The sequence below is a fragment of the Electrophorus electricus genome, chromosome 24 (assembly GCF_013358815.1).
Source record: "Electrophorus electricus isolate fEleEle1 chromosome 24, fEleEle1.pri, whole genome shotgun sequence".
NCBI classification, from domain to species: Eukaryota; Metazoa; Chordata; class Actinopteri; order Gymnotiformes; family Gymnotidae; genus Electrophorus; species Electrophorus electricus.
This window is the reverse complement of record NC_049558.1, coordinates 3,114,590-3,132,500: the sequence shown is the minus strand read 5'-3', so window position 1 is coordinate 3,132,500 and position 17,911 is coordinate 3,114,590. Positions and strand designations below refer to the sequence as shown.

Here is a 17,911-nt window from a genome sequence, read left to right as displayed (position 1 = left end):
TTGTATGCTGGAGCAACGATGCTGTCCATCTGTACGGAGGTTTAAGATGAGACTGGTGTGAACAAAGTTCCAGCTGGTAACCGAAGAACTTCGGTCTCATTAAATATGCAGAAACTCTTGGAGAGTCTCTTGGAGAGTTTCTGTCGTCACATGAAAACCTACTTCTGCCCGATATTTTTTTTTCTCAATTTTTTTAGTCATATCAAACTTCTAATCTGATCTGACTAGAGGTTTGTATATTCTAGTCAGATCAGATACATTTATATGCTAATTTATTGTACTATCGGAGTTTCATCCTCACCTTTCTAACTTTGTTTTTTTCTTTTAGTTTATAGAATGAGAAATCATAAAGCCACTGTGAACTATAAAATCCCTTCAGTTAAATGAACTCTATAGGTTTAGATTTACCCAAACACAGCAGTGATTTTACAATGTCCCGCGTAGCCATCAAGAGGAAACATTATTTATTCCCGTTAAAAACATACTACCTAAAATCGCACAACATTGCGATTAACATACTTGCTGGTTACAATGGTCATATAATTGTAGTTAACACAGAGATCCTATAATTTGTCAACCAAACATATTAGTATATATATATATATATATATATATATATATATATATATATATATATATATATATATATATATATATATATATATATACAAACTTAAACGATTGTTATTTTCTGTAAAGCGTATGACGTTTTAGTTTACAATACAACGGTCATTTTATATATATATATATATATATATATATATATATATATATATATATATATATATATATATATATATAATGACCGTTGTATTGTAAACTAAAACGTCATACGCTTTACAGAAAATAACAATCGTTTAAGTTTGTTTTAAAAGTCGTGATATTCGCATATTCACGTCGCGGAAAGAAAAAAAAAGTTAAAGGCCGGTCTCGGTTGGAAGCTAATGCTTTGGCTTCAGAGAAGGCAGTGAAGGGAAAGTGCTCCTGTCCATGGTACTGAATTTAGCGCTGTCTAGAGTGCTGAACCTGGATCACAACTCCCGGCTAAATGGCTAACATTACTTCAGAAGGCATAGTAAGTGTATGGCTGATGGGTTTTGTATCACCGCAGTATGTAATTTGTATTTGTCCATTTTTAATTTAATTTAAGATGACATGAATGATAATTTTGAGGGGAATTGGAGTTGTGTGCGGGAGGGGGTCTACCGGAGGCCCATCCCTGCTGGTATTGTACATTTTACTATGATGATGTCACAGCATAGGGTAGAGGAGGGGTGAACAATGGGCCTGTGAGCGAAAGGTAAGTTCATGTTATTCTCGCGGACGAACATTATGTAGAAATATTTTGACGAGTACGTGGTGACATTCAGACGTCAAATAAATATACACGACCGGGTTTCTGACATGAAGAGCTTTCCGACTAGTCCTGGGTGGATTATTAAAGGTTTCTGACGGTCAGGGCTTTATCTAAAGACGAAGCGTACAGTGCTGAAGTTACAGCTACGAAGAGCAAGAGGCCGCTTGGATCCCTCCGAAAATACGTCGTCAGCGGGGGTACAAAGCTAATGGTATTTTCATTTCTAGCTTTTACATTGTGTTTTGCTTGTTAATAGCACAGAGTCCAAAATAGTTTGTGCTCATTTTATATCGGTTAACCAATCGAATATCCAATGTAGTCGGTTATTATCGCCAAATGGTCGCCGGGTTCGTAATCTTGTATCGAAGCGTCTTTCGAGCTGCTTTTGTCCTTCCTGATTTAATCTTTCTGTTTTTTGTTTATTCTTTTGGTGTGGAGAGGTCGTGTAGGTGTAATTATTGTTTTGGCTACATAAAGAATACCCATTGCAGTAAACACTAGCCTACGGTAGAATAGCGCTTGTTTTGTTTAGAAAGCTCATCAACTTTATATATGTATCTACGATTGGACTAGCCGTGCTACCCATTTTTTACGTGCATAGCTATTTCGGTCAAATGTATTGTCGTTTTCCGTGTGCTAGTTTCGAAGATATAGGCCTGAGCTATATCTAAACGAATGCGCCCATGACGTAGGCTAGCCTACTTCATAGTGGAAGTTTAATATGCAACCCAAACACGACTGACAACAGTATCAGTGGAAGTTTGTTCGGCCATAAGACCATAGTCTTTAATATATTTGTTTTGTACTGCATGTCTCAGAACGTACATTATAAATACTAATAGAAGATTAACAGATCAAGCAGCTGAGCGCTCTGAGTTGTAGTTTTGCACTGTGCACATTGCCTAATTTTCCAGGAACAGAAATAGAATGCTCCACCAGACGTTTACTGGGGCGTTCGTGCAATGGTATTCTTTCATGCTTTTAATTTGAGCCTAATCTGACAGTTTTTGTGGTTAGTTATCAGAATGGCGATTTGTCTTTTTATTGCCTAGTGTTATGGCATGGTTTGGTATTGTAAGCGTTCCAGATGTGGCGTCTTGCTTTTCGTTGCAAGCGTCAAGAACGCTTGTTCTTTAACTAAAACCACGGTGTCTATACTGAATGTAGATATCCGACATCACGGAAACATATCTCGCACCAAATGATACACATTCCTAGGTGTGCTTGGCATAACCCTCCTGCGGTATTGTAGTGATGGAGGGGGTTTTGCGGCTCGACTGATTGAAGTCATTTGAAGGCGTGGTGTTCTGGTGAAGAGGGGTTACGCGCAGCGTCATAACGCTCTTATTATAAGCCAAGGGATCGTGAGACAAAAGAAATGGCGCTATGTCTAAAATACTGCACAATATTTTACAGCAGACTTGGAGATAACGTCGGAACTGGTGCAGAAAAAAACAACAACATCGAATTAAGAATCTTTTCAAACTTATTACAAGTGAACGGTGCATTCCCCATTATCAACTACTTTAGGACAAACACAGTGGTGTTTTGATTGTTATTTTCATGAAGCAACTACAAGATGGCTTATAGGTGTTAACTGTATGGTTTATGGATCTCACAAATGTAATTCAGTCACGTGGGTTGTTTTATTTTTTTTTTTTTTTACAACTATTGCCCCCTTATAGTACACATTTAAGATACATGCATCAAACTCTTCATAAACTACAAAGACAACGGTCGGGTAGGTTTTCATCTGAAGAAACCGAACGTTCTGCATTTCGTGCTGTGTTGCGCTGTATTTGTCGCGTTTCTCCAGGGAACCCCCTTCCACACCCAGGACGTGAGCGTAAAGTGTCGGAGCACCAGGTGCCACTTGAAACTTAATCAGAAGACACGTAATAAGGGCCGAATGACACAGCTGGGTCACGGTCGCATCCCTGTTCATTCGGAACATATAATCGACACCAGAGCCATAAAGGCACGCAGACACTGACATACGATGATGTGCACTATTTAAAAGCCCTATAAAGAACTTCAGTTCTTTCCCCAGAGAGTTGTCTAATGCTTTCCCACAGATCAGTGACTCATATTCATACTAGAGAAATGTGTTGCCCACTGTTATTCCTACGTCTGATTACCTATCTGAATGTTTTTTTGTTGTTGGTGGGATGAAATTTATTCCTGATGTAATGTGTCAAGTATAATAGATAAACAGTCCTAATTATATTTAACATGTGCACCCACTGTATAATACCGCAGAAATGTCACCTCCGTGATGTAATATGTTGAGAGTACCCGGTTCAGCGATGCGGCTGTGCTCTGCTAAGGCTGCTTTGATGTTTGGCACAGTACTTCTCAGGGTGTTGTGTCATATCTTTATCCCTCTCCTCCGACAGAGAATGAGTTCCATGGGCAGCTGCTGAGCCAGAGGTGGACAAGAGGGGACCGAATCAGCAGCTGGGAGAGCAAAAGGGGCAGGAGAATCAAAGTGAGATATAGACATTTCATTGAATTACCATTGTGTAGGAAAAGTGCTACACAAATAAACTTGCCTTGCCAAGCCATGCGTGCGCGCAGGTGGGTGGATGGGTGTTTGCGGGTATGGAATAGTTTTATTTCGAGTGTAGCTCTTTTCTGTATTTCACCATGAGAGCTATCATACAGCGAACAACCTTGAGGTATTTTTTTTTATTACTGCCTCCATATAAAGTGCTACAACCTCATTGCAATTCCACCCCTCTCCCCAAAGCCTTTGCACAGTTCTCTATCTATTTCAAATCTATGCTTCTGTTACTCTCCCTAAGCACTTTTTCTTTCATTTTCTCAAACACCTCCTCTGAATCCTCTCTGCAGGTCATGGTTTGCCTGTCAAAAGAACTGCCTGGAAATCTGTTATTGATTTTCCTGTATCAAAGAGTTTAAAGCATATAAGGTTCCGGTAACATCATACTCTACTAAGCCCCAGATCCATTAGCTGTATTACTGTCATGAAGTAAGATGGAACTAAAATCATGCCTACTGTAGACATTTGGGTTCAAATAAAGTAACTTTTTTTTTTGGAAAAAAAATCACAATTTTAGTACTTGACAAAGGACACAGATAGAAAGACAAAAGGAGACACCAAGTGCTATATAATAACTCTGAGTGTGCATTGTTCAGATGAGCCAAGAGCCAGAGGAGAAACGGACACGGACACGCTCAAAAGGCATCCGAGGTGAGAGCAGTTCACCATATGCAGCTCAGCGTGGATAAACCAAATGCACATTCTGTCTACTCTGTCTGACCTATTTATGTGAGATCTGCAAGTTGCTATTTTTGTAAGATAAGTCTCTGTTCAGTTGTGTACTGTGTCAGGGGTTTACAAGCCCAGAGATTTTTGTGATGTAGCTGTATCGTATTGGTAATGTTTTCACTGAAGGTAAAATGTAAAGAACCCTTCTAATTCTCTCTCTATCTCTCTCAGTTCCGCTAGAGCTTGTGGGACAAGAATACAGGTCTGATTTTTATCATTTATAGCTTTCATGTTACTCTACACTGACAAATAATAAATAACTTAAAACCTATATCAAATATTAGCCAAACCCCACAAATACTCTATTAAAAACAAATAAACTAAACTTTTATTTTCCTATATGTCTAGTTGTCCCACTCCAGGGTGTGATGGTCTGGGTCACGTCAGCGGAAAATATGCTCGACATAGAAGGTAACATTAGGCATAATATTAGGCTATCTTCCTCAGTAACAGTTTAAACTGACAATTATTGCTTGCATGGCAGTGAAGGTACCATATACGTTATTTCCTGTATGAGCTTTTTTTTCCCCTTTTGTTTTCAACAGTGTACTGGGTTGCCCATTGGCCAAGAAAAGAAAACTCCAGGAGGCAGAAGAGAACCAGTCAGCCTCTAAGAAAAAGCCCAATGCCCTGAAGCTCGCAATGGATGATGGGTTCAATGCAGACAGTGACACAAACAGTGAGACTGAACCAAAGGATGAAGCAGCAGAGTCTGATGAGGACTCAGCAGAGAAAGAGGATGAGCCTAAGAAGGAGCATAACTCTGGTATGACACATTAGCTTCTACCAAATGATTCAGTAAACTATGAACATGTATTTGTCAGTCTCTGTGGTCCTATATTTGTGAGCTGATGTGTATTGGTTTCTCAGAGGAATGTTCACAAGAGGAAACAGAAGATACAAACGCAGTGGTTGAAGACATTCCTACTCCAGCACCTGCGGAGGAAACTAAAAAAGAACAGGTTGAGACTGAAACCACACCTATCCAACAAGTCACCGTGGAGACGGAGAGTGAGGAGGGGCTGCAGGTTGCTGCTGAGATCCAAGCTGGGGAGGAAGAGGAGGCTGAAGTAGAAGAAGACATGACGGAAGAAGAGAGAATGACTCAACACCTAAAAGCTAGCGATGAGCCTTTGCAGATAGCTGAGGAAGATGTAGATGAAGATGAGGACCAGGATGAGGAAGATGAGTCGCAATGCTTGAGTCAGAAGAACAACTCAGACCACCAGTATTTCAGTGGAGACTTCAACAAACTCCAGGTAAAAGAAACTGAGGAAAAGGCAAACAGTCAGGAGGAAGAGGCTGATGAGGAAGAGGAGGAAGAGGAGCAGGCCCATGAGGAACCTGTACATTCCCCTAATGCCCTGGCCACCAGCTCTCCAGTTCAGGTATTAGGACCGGAAACCATGACAACAAGCAGTGAAAAGCCAGACACTCTCTTATCTGAGGAGGAGGAAGAAGAAGAAGAGGAGGAGGATGAAGATGAAGAAGAGGAACGAGAGGAAGCGCCCTGCAAAGCCTCACCCACAGTGGTCATAGAGCTGAATTCCGAAGAGGAAGATGAGGAAGAGGATGAGGACGAAGAAGAAGAGGAGGTAGACAGCGTGTCCCACAGGTCGGAAGTGACAGATGAGTCTGAGACGTACGACATGACACGGGGGAACCTGGGCCTGCTGGAGCAGGCTATTGCCCTGAAGGCCGAGCAGACAGCACGCAGCTCAGAGGAGAGCTGTTCCCCGGACCAGCACAGCTACCACAGCCCAGACGAGAAGAACAGCAAAGACGCAGCACGCAGGGGATACTATGGTAAAGGTAACGTGAACACGCATTGTGCCATTAACCCATTCTATACATGTCATTGTATACATTGGGTGTGGCCAAATATTTGAAGTGTAACTGGATATTTTAAGTCTTTTTTATGGCATGGAAAATAAATAGACAGTAATAGGATTCGGATGGTATGTCTGCAAATGGAAGCTTGATGTGTTTTGTGTGCTGCTACTTCCTTCCGGCTCCCCTGTCAATAACAGAAGGGGCCAGATCAGAGAAGAAAGAAGTGAAGTGTCCCACACCAGGGTGCGATGGAACAGGTCACGTGACTGGACTGTACCCTCACCACCGGAGCCTTTCCGGGTGCCCGCATAAGGACAGGGTCCCACCTGAAAGTGAGAAGTGTCCTGCATACAGAACACTTATCTCATGCTTCATGCCGTCTCTGACACTTTTTCCTTGCCTTCTCAGTCTTGGCCATGCATGAGAATGTGCTGAAATGTCCAACACCTGGATGCAATGGTCAAGGCCATGTTAACAGCAACCGCAACACACATCGCAGGTGTCGATCCCCCCTCAGAACCGTGAAATCACGGCTTGGTTTGTATTGGCATTTTTTTTTGGTCTGATATACAGCATTCTTTACATTGTGCATACATGTTTGTCTTTTCAGTTTATCTGGCTGCCCAATTGCTGCTGCAGGGAAACACACAAAGAACTATGAGAAGCCACCTCAGGCCCAGGCCTCAGTTAGTGAGCAGACAGTTGGGGGTTCCAACTCAGACAGAGTACTCAGGTAAGCTGTCTGCTTCGCATAGACCTCCTCAGGACACCATTTAAAAAACAACAACAATGATTCTGTAAAATGATTTCAAGTGATATCAGTGGTAACATTTTTGCTGTTTTTAAAGGATAACCTGCTTCGTCTCCTTTAGGCCCATGTGCTTTGTCAAGCAATTGGAGATTCCTCAGTACGGTAGCTACAGGCCCAATGTGGTGCCAGCCACCCCACGAGCCAACCTGGCTAAGGAGCTTGAGAAGTACTCCAAGGTGTCCTTTGACTATGCAAGCTTTGACGTGCAGGTGTTTGGCAAGCGCATGCTCGCCCCAAAGATGCCTACCAGCGAAACCTCACCAAAAGCCTTCAAATGTAAGCTGGCTCTACACCTTTGTCCCCGAAAGCACTTTTGCGGTGCACACTCTAGATATATTTCTAGATTCATATGTATCCATGTTGTTGTCTTGATTAACAGCAAAACCATTCCCCAAAGCTTCTTCCCCAAGCCAGAGCCTATCTGGAGGCTATGCCAAGAGCAGCTCCTCGTCCACGTCCAGTGGGTATGATTATTCCCACGATGCCGAGGCTGCACACATGGCTGCCACCGCCATCCTGAACCTGTCCACGCGCTGCTGGGAGAGACCGGAGAACCTCAGCACCAAGCTTCAGGACCAGGCCACCAAGGTGTGTACTTGGAGTAGGCATTATCCTTCCATGGCTTTCTTAACATTTCTCTTAAAAACTCAACATAAGTCAGTGTGTCTATAAGCACTCTTTTTCTTGTTTAATTCTTGTTACCTTCAGGAATCAGATATCGAGGTTGATGAGAATGGCACACTGGACCTTAGCATGAAAAAACCCAAGAGGGAAGGTGTGAGGTCACCTGACCCCTCTTCCTCATCTTCATCTTCTTCACAACAGCATGGCGTCACCTCGCCTCATTCTAGCCACGCCTACAAAACAGAGGAGTGGGAGGGGCCTCTTGACTATACCAAGACAAACCGACAGAAAGAGGAGGAGCCTGAGGAGGTTATTATTCTTTCACAATCTTTACTAATGCTAGACGTTATACTGTATGCTTTATGACTGTAGGAAACACCTGTGCACCCTTGCTTTTTCCAGTTGGTGGTTAGAGACCTTCTGATGCTTCATTCAGCATTCAAACATGAAAGGAGATGTTCAGATCAACCTTTAGTTGTTTCATCACTTTCTTGACTTAATGTGTTTACAGGTGGATTACACCACACGGTCCTATGCCTCTTCTGATGGGGAAGATGAAGATGTCTCACAAGAGAATCTGGAGGATAGAAAGTACCCTGGTGAGGTCACAACTTCCAGCTTCAAGGTCAAGCTCCCATCCAAGGACAGCAAGAAAGAACTCCTGCTGTATGCACCCTCTTTACAATCAGCAAAATAGAAATAATTTAGGATCGCAGGAAAGTTAATCCCAAAATAATTAACACATTCCATTGAACACCCTCCTCTACTGTGTACAGATGTCCCACTCCAGGATGTGATGGCAGTGGTCACATAACAGGAAACTATGCATCTCATCGCAGGTATAATACACTATAACTCAAAATCTCTACTGATCCTACACCTATTATCTTTGTAATAGGTGTCTTTTTCCTCACCCCAACCCTGTATTGAAACTTCTCCACCTCTGCTCTCTGCAGTACTAAGCCTGTGGTACATTTGAGCACTGGCACCAGGTCAACAACACAAACAGCAGCCGCTTGTCAGGAGCATGCATTTAACATGTACCACGACTGTTAATCCTGTCGTTTACCTCTTCGCTAACACCTTCAATAACAACAGCACCAGCTTTTCATCAGTCCACACACGCTTTTACTATTCTTATCCAAAGCAGACAATAGAAAAAAAGTGCACATCTGTCCACAGAATCATAGCAAATATACAGGAGCAACCCGGTGAGAGAAATCTTCTTCTTCCGCCTCGCACTCAAATTTCTCCTGTCACTTTTCTCTTCTTCTGCTCCGCTTCTTTCTTCCAGTCTCTCTGGGTGTCCTCTTGCTGATAAAAGTCTTCGGACCCTCATGGCTGCCCACACTGGTGAACTCAAGTATGTCTGTGTGCTAATTTTCCCTCTAATCACTCATCTTCACACTGGCTTTACCGCTTAACTACACCGGAAATTGCTGTTACTGCTGAATTCTGCTGTTGATGCAAACTAAAAATGACTGCCAATGCACTCAAACCAGTACTTTCTAAGTACTGGTGTTTCTTTTCCAAGCAAAGCTATCTTAAAACCTCATAACAATTGAAATGTCTTGCTCACTGCTGTTTTGTGGTAATTCTAGTCACCTTTTTTTATTAAGTGCATCACAAGGGGAAGTATCATACAATATTTATTTTATAGACAACTAGACTATAAACTTGTAGCCCAAGGAAAGCGAAGGATAGGTCACAGGAAAATTAAGCCAAGTGAACATGTTAAGTCATGTTTAATTACACTTTGCATTACCAGCAATGTCTTTGTTAAGGGAGTGTTATAATTTCCCTGACTTGTGACTCTGGCCTCCAGATGTCCCACACCAGGATGTGATGGATCAGGACACATCACTGGAAACTACGCCTCCCATCGAAGGTATACCAGTCTTATCACCCTAACAGTACTCTGTAGTTGAATGGAAACAAACACAGAACAGGCTGGTGTCAGATCAGACTGTACCAGAAGGAATTTGATCTTCTATATTTGTATTCCCTAATAGTAACTTGTATGCTTCCAAGCCATATTTCTTAACTTTCAAGTGCCATTCAACTAAAACCCATTTATGGGCCTGGGCCCATTTAAAATTCTGACTCATGCAATGACACTTTCCCTGTTGTGGGCAGTTTGTCTGGTTGTCCTCGTGCCAAGAAGGGGGGAGTGAAAACAACCCCCACCAAGGACGACAAGGAAGATTCAGAGCTGATTAAGTAGGTTTTTCAATTAAACACCTGCCTTTCAACCATGTTGGTCAACAGGGATTTCATTTGACTTCACCATATACCTTCAACATTTCACACAGGTGCCCAGTGCCTGGCTGTGACAGTCTGGGTCATATCAGTGGGAAGTACGCCACCCACCGCAGTGCATATGGATGTCCATTGGCTGCGCGTAGGCAGAAGGAAGGTCTTTTGAATGGCACGCCTTTCTCCTGGAAGTCCTTCAAGACGGAGGGTCCCACATGCCCCACCCCGGGGTGTGACGGCTCAGGCCATGCTAATGGTAGCTTCCTCACCCACCGCAGGTACAGCCCAGGAAGAAAAGGGTCTATTGGACCATTCGACAGGCTGACACTGTGCAGAGGGAACAGACTTAAGGTAGAGAGTGAAGGAAGAATATAGGCTCAATCACATCTCTGTAACGTAATGTGCAGTTGTAAAATGGAAACTGTGAACTTCTTCAACTGAACTCATCACAGGTAGTGACACAGACTGTAAAGACAGTAATCATATAACCTGCATTTTAATATAAGTGTAAAACCAGCTCTCGCCGGTGGAGAAGAACCTTTAAGGAATGAGTCATTTCAGCAGTCCCAAGGCTGTGTTCAGTTAGAGTCTCAGGGAACCAAAGTATGGCGCAGCTTTAACCTCTTTTCGTCCTCCATGTCCACAGCCTCTCAGGTTGTCCTAGAGCTTCTGCTAACAAGAAAAGAGCAAGGCTCCCTGGAGATGATTACGTGAGCAAGAAATTCAGGGCAAGCGATGGTGAGAGGAGATAGCTGGGAATTTCAGATAGCTGGGATATTTTTTAGCGCCCCTCCCAAATGTTTGTCATGTTCTGCCTTTTCTCTCAGTTCTTGATAATGACGAAGACATAAAGCAGCTGAATAAAGAGATCTGTGATCTCAGTGAGTCCAACTCTGAGATGGAGGCAGATGTAGCCAACTTACACACACAGGTCAGTTGGTGCTGAGTGCATGCTGTGGTTCAGCTTCCCCTAGAATGTACCTTCCGTATTTGCCATCTAAACATACAATTTAGGCAGGCAATGCTAATATAACGTGTAGTTTTCAAGAATCACTAGGGATGTGCCATAAATTCGATGTACTCAAGACGTTTTCCGAATCTCCGACTATGGCTCTGATACTGCTCTGCAGATCTCATCGATGGAGAATAATCTGAAGAGCATGGAGGAGGAAAATAAACTAATTGAAGAGAAAAATGAGGCTCTGTTCCTGGAGTTGTCTGGCTTGAGCCAGGCACTTATTCGCAGCTTGGCCAACATCCGACTCCCGCAGATGGTGAGTAAACTAGCTAGCTACAGTACAATACAATATCCAATGCCGAATACACTGCCTGCAAAATGGAGATGTCCCGTACTTTTCTTTACTTACTGAATGTGCACTACGTCTTTTGCGACCCATAGCATATTTCAGCATCGTTTAGTACTGAATGTTCATTTAATCATGTATTATTCAATTACCTGTGCAAAATGCACAAAAAGAAAACCCAAACTAAAGGCCAAAAATGGCACGAACAGAGGTGGATGAGCCTTGTTTGTAATTCTACCACTTTTGGTCGTTTCAGCAGGAGCCCATCAGTGAGCAGAATTTCGATACATATGTGGACACTCTGACCCACATGTTCACCAACAGAGAGTGCTATCAGAACCCTGCAAACCGGGCCCTGCTGGAGTCCATCAACCAGGCGGTCAAAGGCATTGAGGTGTAAACACAAGAGCATACAGCAAAAAAAAAACACAAAGGGAGGGGGGTGTCAAATAGACAGTGGAAAAGAGTGTGACAACCGTTAGACACTGTGGGTTGTTAAACAGACCAATACTTATGTACTGTTAAAGGACATTCAGGTTTTGTATATGACAGATGAAGACCAGTGCAAGGTCCAGTGGAGAAAAGGACCAAAAAAAAAAAATCCAGATCTGCTGCTTTAGCATTTTGATTACAAAAAAAAAAAAAAACCCAAAATGACCCAAAATGATACTGGGCACAGACCTTTGGCTTATTTTTGATCACCTAAACAGTTCACACCTGTCCCGATCTGCCTTTCTTACTCTTCTCAGCGAATAGAGGTTGTCATGAACAAGCTGTGAGACTGATGCGTGTGTGTGTGTGTGTGTGTGTGTGTGTGTGTGTGTGTGTGTGTGTGTGTGTGTGTGAGTGAGTGAGTGAATGAATGTATGTTTGATATTCAGTGTCTGAAAGTACTTTACGAATTCTTGACGCCCCCTTTATGAATCTTGGTTAGAATGCAGCACTGCTATTGTTTGTACCCTGTGTGATGATGTTGTCTCACATTTGGTGAATATTTGTTCCAGTCCCATTTAGAAATGGTCATAGTATTTGAAAACATAGATATTGCACTTCCAAATAGTTTGTAGTTTCATTATCATATTGTTATTATAATTATTACTATTTAAATTGGTTCCTTGATATGTAAGTTTAATTTATTATTTATTCATGTCTTGGTGTTCATTTTCTTTATTTATTCATCAGTGTCTATTTAATAACATATTTATTTTACACAACTAAATTCTATAAGCAGCTTTTTAACAGTCAATATAAGGAGAATAGTTGCCCTCTGTGCTGAGAAAGGTGGCAATATTTTAAAATATCCACAGCAAGTGTTTTATAACCTTCCTATTTATTTTAAAGACAGGGATTTTTAATCTCTTTTTTAAGTGCAAATATTTTCTATCAATTTTTATATTATTTTCTAATATTCTCATTTATTTAATGAGTTTTGTTTTCCATAAAAGTATTTTGACACCCTCCACAGTGAAGTGGGTTGAACAGATACAGTATGATGTATTTATTATTATTTATTTAATATTTAAGTACAAATTGAATGGAGATCTTGTTGCAATATTTATTTTGTAAATGTATCCGTGTTAGTGACTGCTGCATATGGATAGACTTTGCCCATCTGTTGGTGATAAAATAAAACAAAATTCTATCACCTAAATTGTGTCACTATTCGTTAATTATTATGTACCTGTTATTAATTTGCTATTAAATATTGCTATAATATACAGACATGTAGCAACAAACTGATTGAAACTTTTGCAATAATGGTAATTAAGATACACATTCTTAGTATTTAGCTGACATCTGCTGGTTGCAAAAGGGAAGTTGCCTATTATTGTTTTTTCTCATTGCATTTGTGTCTAATACATAACTTTAAGCGACTGGCTGTTGCGATTTTAGCACATCTACGGGCCGTTGTGATCCTATAACCTTTATCTTGTGCTTTTTCAGTTCTATTCCTCAGCGATAACCTCTGAATGCTAATACTTTATATCAACAGCCGTGGCGAGTTATTTTAACGACCAAACCTTAGGATTAATCGTCATGCCCTCTGACGAAGAGTGTGGTTCTCACGTTTTTTTTTGGGGGGGGGGGGGGGGGTTGTGTGACGTCAGGCAGTCAGCTGCTCAATGTTTACATCCAGAATTGTGGCCCCTCGCACTGAATGTTGATGGGAAGAGATCTGACAGGGTAAAACAAAAAACAAAACAATGGACAGCGTTAAACGAACAGACAGCGCCTGTTAACATCGTCGGTAAAGCGTTACTTCAGTTAAGCGGGCAGAGTCTGAGTGGCCGGCGTGTTGCCCGCGACGAGTTTCTTTGTTTGCGGAGGAGATCAAATTAACCATCTCTTGCGAGACCTTTATTTCCAACCAGATCGACTGTTTGCATCCGAGGTGAGTCGAAAACGACATGAAATGCGTCAACATCAGCATCTGTGATTTGCACCCACATGTAACATGTTATATTGTTCTCTGGGTTAAATTATGATGTACACAACTTCCCGTTTAAAACGATATAATGATCGTTTCAAATAATACACATAAAGAGAGGTCGTTTTCATGTGATTTGGTGTGTCATGCGTTTGGAGACTTATATCAAAGACGCGATGAGTACACAATATGCTTTTGTTATCTAATGTCGCAGCTGCATTTTGAGAGCGAGAGAGGATTGGTGGGAATATTCCTCAGTTCTGCAGTTTCTGAGGTAGAGTCTCTGGGGAAGTTTAGGCTTTCTAGCGTCACAGCACCACCATCTGATAGCCTGCGGAAACTGAAATGTTGGCTTGGGAATATTATAACGTGTTGATCTCGTAGTATTTAATACATAGTTGTGACACGTAGTAAATGCCGGACAAAGGATATAGGACTACAGACGGTTCATGCAGGGTTTACAGATTGCCTCTTCATTATGGAGTTTCATTAACTCCTTGTTTTTGGATTATTGTGTTCTTCCTCAGCAAATAATTACAATGGGTGGAGCAGTGAGTGCAGGGGAGGACAATGATGAGTTGATTGACAACCTGAAGGAGGCCCAGTACATTCGTTCGGAGCTCGTGGAATGTGCTTTCAGGGCCATTGACCGTGCTGACTACTATCTAGAGGAGTTCCGGGACAGCGCCTACAAGGACCTGGCCTGGAGACATGGCAACATCCACCTTTCTGCACCTTGTATCTATTCTGAGGTGATGGAAGCCCTGGATCTACAGCCTGGTCTGTCCTTCCTGAACCTGGGAAGCGGAACAGGGTACCTCAGCACCATGGTGGGCCTCATATTAGGTAAATCAAAGTTGTAGTTATGGAGTGAAGCTTTTAAAAAAGTTGATGAAATATTGACACGCTCATATCAGCCAAAGATAGGTGTAGTATTATTATAGTGACGATAAATAAAGGCCTATTAACAGCTGGAAAATACTAAATATGTAGTTTTTGGAACAAAAACTTAGGTTTCTCTTATGATAATCAGTGTGGCCTTTCCTGTTACCAACAGCGATGAGTAAAATTTTAAAAAGCTACTTGAAAGCAACAGATAAAGAGGCAGTTATAAAAGGTAATAATAAATAAAAGTAAATTCTATTTTTCATAGATAGGACGTTTTGGTTGTTCAGTAACTAAATGTTGAGCCATCTGTATTGTTTTCAGGTCCATTTGGTGTGAATCATGGCGTTGAACTACACGCTGACGTCATTGATTATGCTCATCAGAAGCTGGATTGTTTTATCAAGACAAGTGACAGCTTTGACAGGTCTTGTCCCTAGGTGTTGACTAACCTTACTGAATTTGTGCCATGATGCAGTGTTGTAGAATGTAGCATGTCTTAGTATCGTAGACTGAGTAATATACTGCCTGGACAGAAAGCAAAATGTGGTTTCAGTTATATTAATGATCTTTCATGCATCAGGTTTGAGTTCTGTGAGCCATCGTTTGTAATGGGGAACTGTCTGGAGATTGGCCCAGAGAGCAGGCAGTACGACAGGGTGTACTGTGGTGCCGGCGTTCAGAGGGAGCATGAAGACTACATGAGGAACCTTCTGAAAGTTGGAGGCATTTTGGTGCTACCTTTAGAGGAAAAGGTGAGCAAGGGGTCTTTCCAGTGAAGATGCCATGACATTCAAGGTTGGGGCCGTGTCTGAGCATGTATTTCTGAAGTGATTGCAACAGCACAGGCTTTATGCTTTTCAAAAAAATTTATTGTGAATAGTAATTATCCAGAAAAATTTCACAATGATCTTTATTCTTTGTCCAGATGCCTCCTTAAGGGTTTTACATGTTTTTCCATGTACAAAAAGCAGACATTTTTCTCTTTTCTTACAGCTTACTAAAATCACTCGCACTGGGTATAACACATGGGAGACAAAGAAGATCATTGCTGTGTCCTTTGCACCTCTCGTGCTTCCAAAACACAGAGAAAATGGTAAACCCAGAACAGTTCCTCTACGTAAGTAGACTATAATAGAAGTTCACATTTATATGGACACTGTGTATAGAAGCACTAGCACTAATAGCTTACAATGAAACACTGAGATGGTTTTACTCACCTCCTGCTGACATCTGACTAGATCCTTTGGTCAATATGGCATTTTATACTGTACAGCTGCCATGTTTGAGGTGCGGAGCCTCCAGGATTTGTCTCGCATCTCCATCCGAACGACTCTGAAGAAGTCGGTGTCTGGATCGTGGCCCCTACCGCGGAGAGTGGGATTCAGAGGAAGGTCTCGTGCGAAACAGAGACGGGAACACCGTGACTCGACCCTACTGACCAACCGCTACGTGTTCATGAGCCGCCTTATCCCCGGACCGCTGAATGACAACCACCATCCAGGGACAGATGATGAAGAGGATGACTGCCGGGGGGTTTGTGAAAGAGAGGAGGACGAGGTAGAAGACGAGGAGGATGGGAGGAGGAAAGAAGGAAGAGTCCTGTTAACTGAGGCTCCTGTTAACCTCCTGAGGGAGAGGATCCTTAGCCTGCCTCTCCCAGAGCCACTCAAGATGTACCTTCTATATTATAGAGAGAAGTAGGCCATCAGCTTGCTCAGTTCAGTCACAAACTGGCCACTAGTACCCACAGCATCAACAGCCCCCACCCCACGGACTACTCCAGCCTGATCAGCAAAAATGTGCACAAATCTACTTTATAATGGTTGAATCAGCAGTTTTGGGGCATCTGCAGACAAGCACAAATGGCTCCCTCAATCATAACGTGTAGAGCCATTCTCATATGTAAAATGTTAATTGCAAAATCTCCTCTTTTACTGAATTATTAAAGCTCTTACTGAATTTGATAAGGTAAAAACAGGTTTTCAAACAGTGCTCAAAAGATGTCCACCATAAAAACGAGATATGAACAGTTTAGACTCTATTAATAAACATAGTTCTTCGCCTGGGATGACAAGCAGTTCCCACTTGGAGTTTTAGTTTGTGTGTACTTCACCATTTGTATTCCCCTCAACAAATGTGTCAGTCATTTTCATTTGAATATGGGGGGGGGGGGGACCCCCCAAAAAACTCAATGATAAAACACGTTGAGCCTCATAGTTCTCATTATGAAAAGGCCATGCACCCTGTTCATAATACTACTGCTGAAGGGTCTTCAGACACAGCCAAACAAAAAAACCTAGTTTTCCCCAGATCAAAGGGACTACTCGAGCAACTTCGTCATTTGATATGTTCATGCATTTCTCACTGCCTGCTGACCTTTATTAATCAATATTGTCTCCTAGGTTACCGTCCAGGTAACAGGACATACAGTCTCTTATATTTTAGCTATAGTTTTTTTTCCTTCTTCCACTCTCCTAATAAGGAGATACAGAGCCTATATCGGACTGCTCAGTTGTTTTTATTCCAATAGTGGTAATACTCTGAAATAAATGGCCAAAAGCCTGCTGTGATTTTGTGGTGCATTTCCTGTTCTGCTCTCTTTTTATAGACTGATGCATTTAATGAAAAAGCAGATAAAAGGAAAAATCTTTGTGTATGCAGTGTTGCTTGAATGTGTGAAGGGTGAAAATACTTCAGTGGCATTAATGCTCAAGTCCTGCTGTCTTTTTAAACAAAAAAAGAAAATGCAGTGGAGAACTCTTTCAAGGGAACTGCTGGCATTCCATACTCAGCCAGTTCAAAGAAGTCTTTCCCTTAAAGTGTTTTCCTTTAAAATGAGAAATTAGTGGTTTTGACCCATTTTAATGTTTTTTCCAATTCACTTTGAAATTGCACTTTGTTTTAGCTTATGCTTTGTACTTATACATCTCAGAGCACCATGCTGAGTAATACAGGGCTCAAAAAGAGGGGCATCTGGGGGTCTTGCTAAGATGTTTTAGTGTTAAAAGTAATTAAAATTCAGGAATGCCACCATTTACCTTCTTTGAGGCATCATCAAAAAGTGTCAAAACAATTTGGCATACTGTTGGTGTTTGCTGGGATAGAAACTGCTCTTTCT

General features: G+C 41.8%; 2 protein-coding genes across 9 annotated transcripts in view; both read left to right on the top strand.

Annotated features, from left to right (window-relative positions):
* myt1a (myelin transcription factor 1a) overlaps positions 1-13,092 on the top strand; it is a 13,803-nt gene extending 711 nt beyond the window's left edge. Inside the window, exons 1-23 of one of the 7 annotated variants that reach the window (XM_027017473.2) lie at positions 1,337-1,568; positions 3,754-3,845; positions 4,517-4,571; positions 4,821-4,851; positions 4,998-5,060; positions 5,195-5,415; positions 5,520-6,461; positions 6,680-6,814; positions 6,891-6,981; positions 7,093-7,215; positions 7,355-7,569; positions 7,673-7,881; positions 8,002-8,226; positions 8,429-8,583; positions 8,694-8,756; positions 9,212-9,280; positions 9,743-9,805; positions 10,054-10,137; positions 10,230-10,451; positions 10,820-10,911; positions 11,001-11,104; positions 11,304-11,447; positions 11,734-13,092. In XM_027017473.2, the coding sequence (XP_026873274.2) occupies positions 4,517-4,571; positions 4,821-4,851; positions 4,998-5,060; positions 5,195-5,415; positions 5,520-6,461; positions 6,680-6,814; positions 6,891-6,981; positions 7,093-7,215; positions 7,355-7,569; positions 7,673-7,881; positions 8,002-8,226; positions 8,429-8,583; positions 8,694-8,756; positions 9,212-9,280; positions 9,743-9,805; positions 10,054-10,137; positions 10,230-10,451; positions 10,820-10,911; positions 11,001-11,104; positions 11,304-11,447; positions 11,734-11,877 (3,450 nt within the window). In that variant the 5' untranslated portion in view covers positions 1,337-1,568; positions 3,754-3,845 and the 3' untranslated portion in view covers positions 11,878-13,092. Of the gene's footprint in view, positions 1-1,336; positions 1,569-3,753; positions 3,846-4,516; positions 4,572-4,820; positions 4,852-4,997; positions 5,061-5,194; positions 5,416-5,519; positions 6,462-6,679; positions 6,815-6,890; positions 6,982-7,092; positions 7,216-7,354; positions 7,570-7,672; positions 7,882-8,001; positions 8,227-8,428; positions 8,584-8,693; positions 8,757-9,211; positions 9,281-9,742; positions 9,806-10,053; positions 10,138-10,229; positions 10,452-10,819; positions 10,912-11,000; positions 11,105-11,303; positions 11,448-11,733 lie in introns of those variants that run through there. The other 6 variants (XM_035522639.1, XM_035522638.1, XM_035522640.1 and 3 more) reach the window with 6 other exon arrangements.
* A 494-nt stretch (positions 13,093-13,586) lies between these two features.
* Positions 13,587-17,363, top strand: pcmtd2a (protein-L-isoaspartate (D-aspartate) O-methyltransferase domain containing 2a). Of its 2 annotated transcripts, XM_027017462.2 has the most exons (7): positions 13,587-13,869; positions 14,433-14,751; positions 14,963-15,022; positions 15,115-15,217; positions 15,374-15,545; positions 15,787-15,910; positions 16,067-17,363. In XM_027017462.2, the coding sequence occupies exons 2-7, from the start codon at positions 14,445-14,447 to the stop codon at positions 16,492-16,494; spliced, it is 1,194 nt and encodes a 397-aa protein (XP_026873263.2). In that variant the 5' UTR covers positions 13,587-13,869; positions 14,433-14,444; the 3' UTR covers positions 16,495-17,363. The 2 variants fall into 2 exon arrangements, with proteins under 2 accessions (XP_026873263.2, XP_026873264.2); XM_027017463.2 differs by lacking the exon at positions 14,963-15,022.
* Positions 17,364-17,911: the final 548 nt, after the last annotated feature.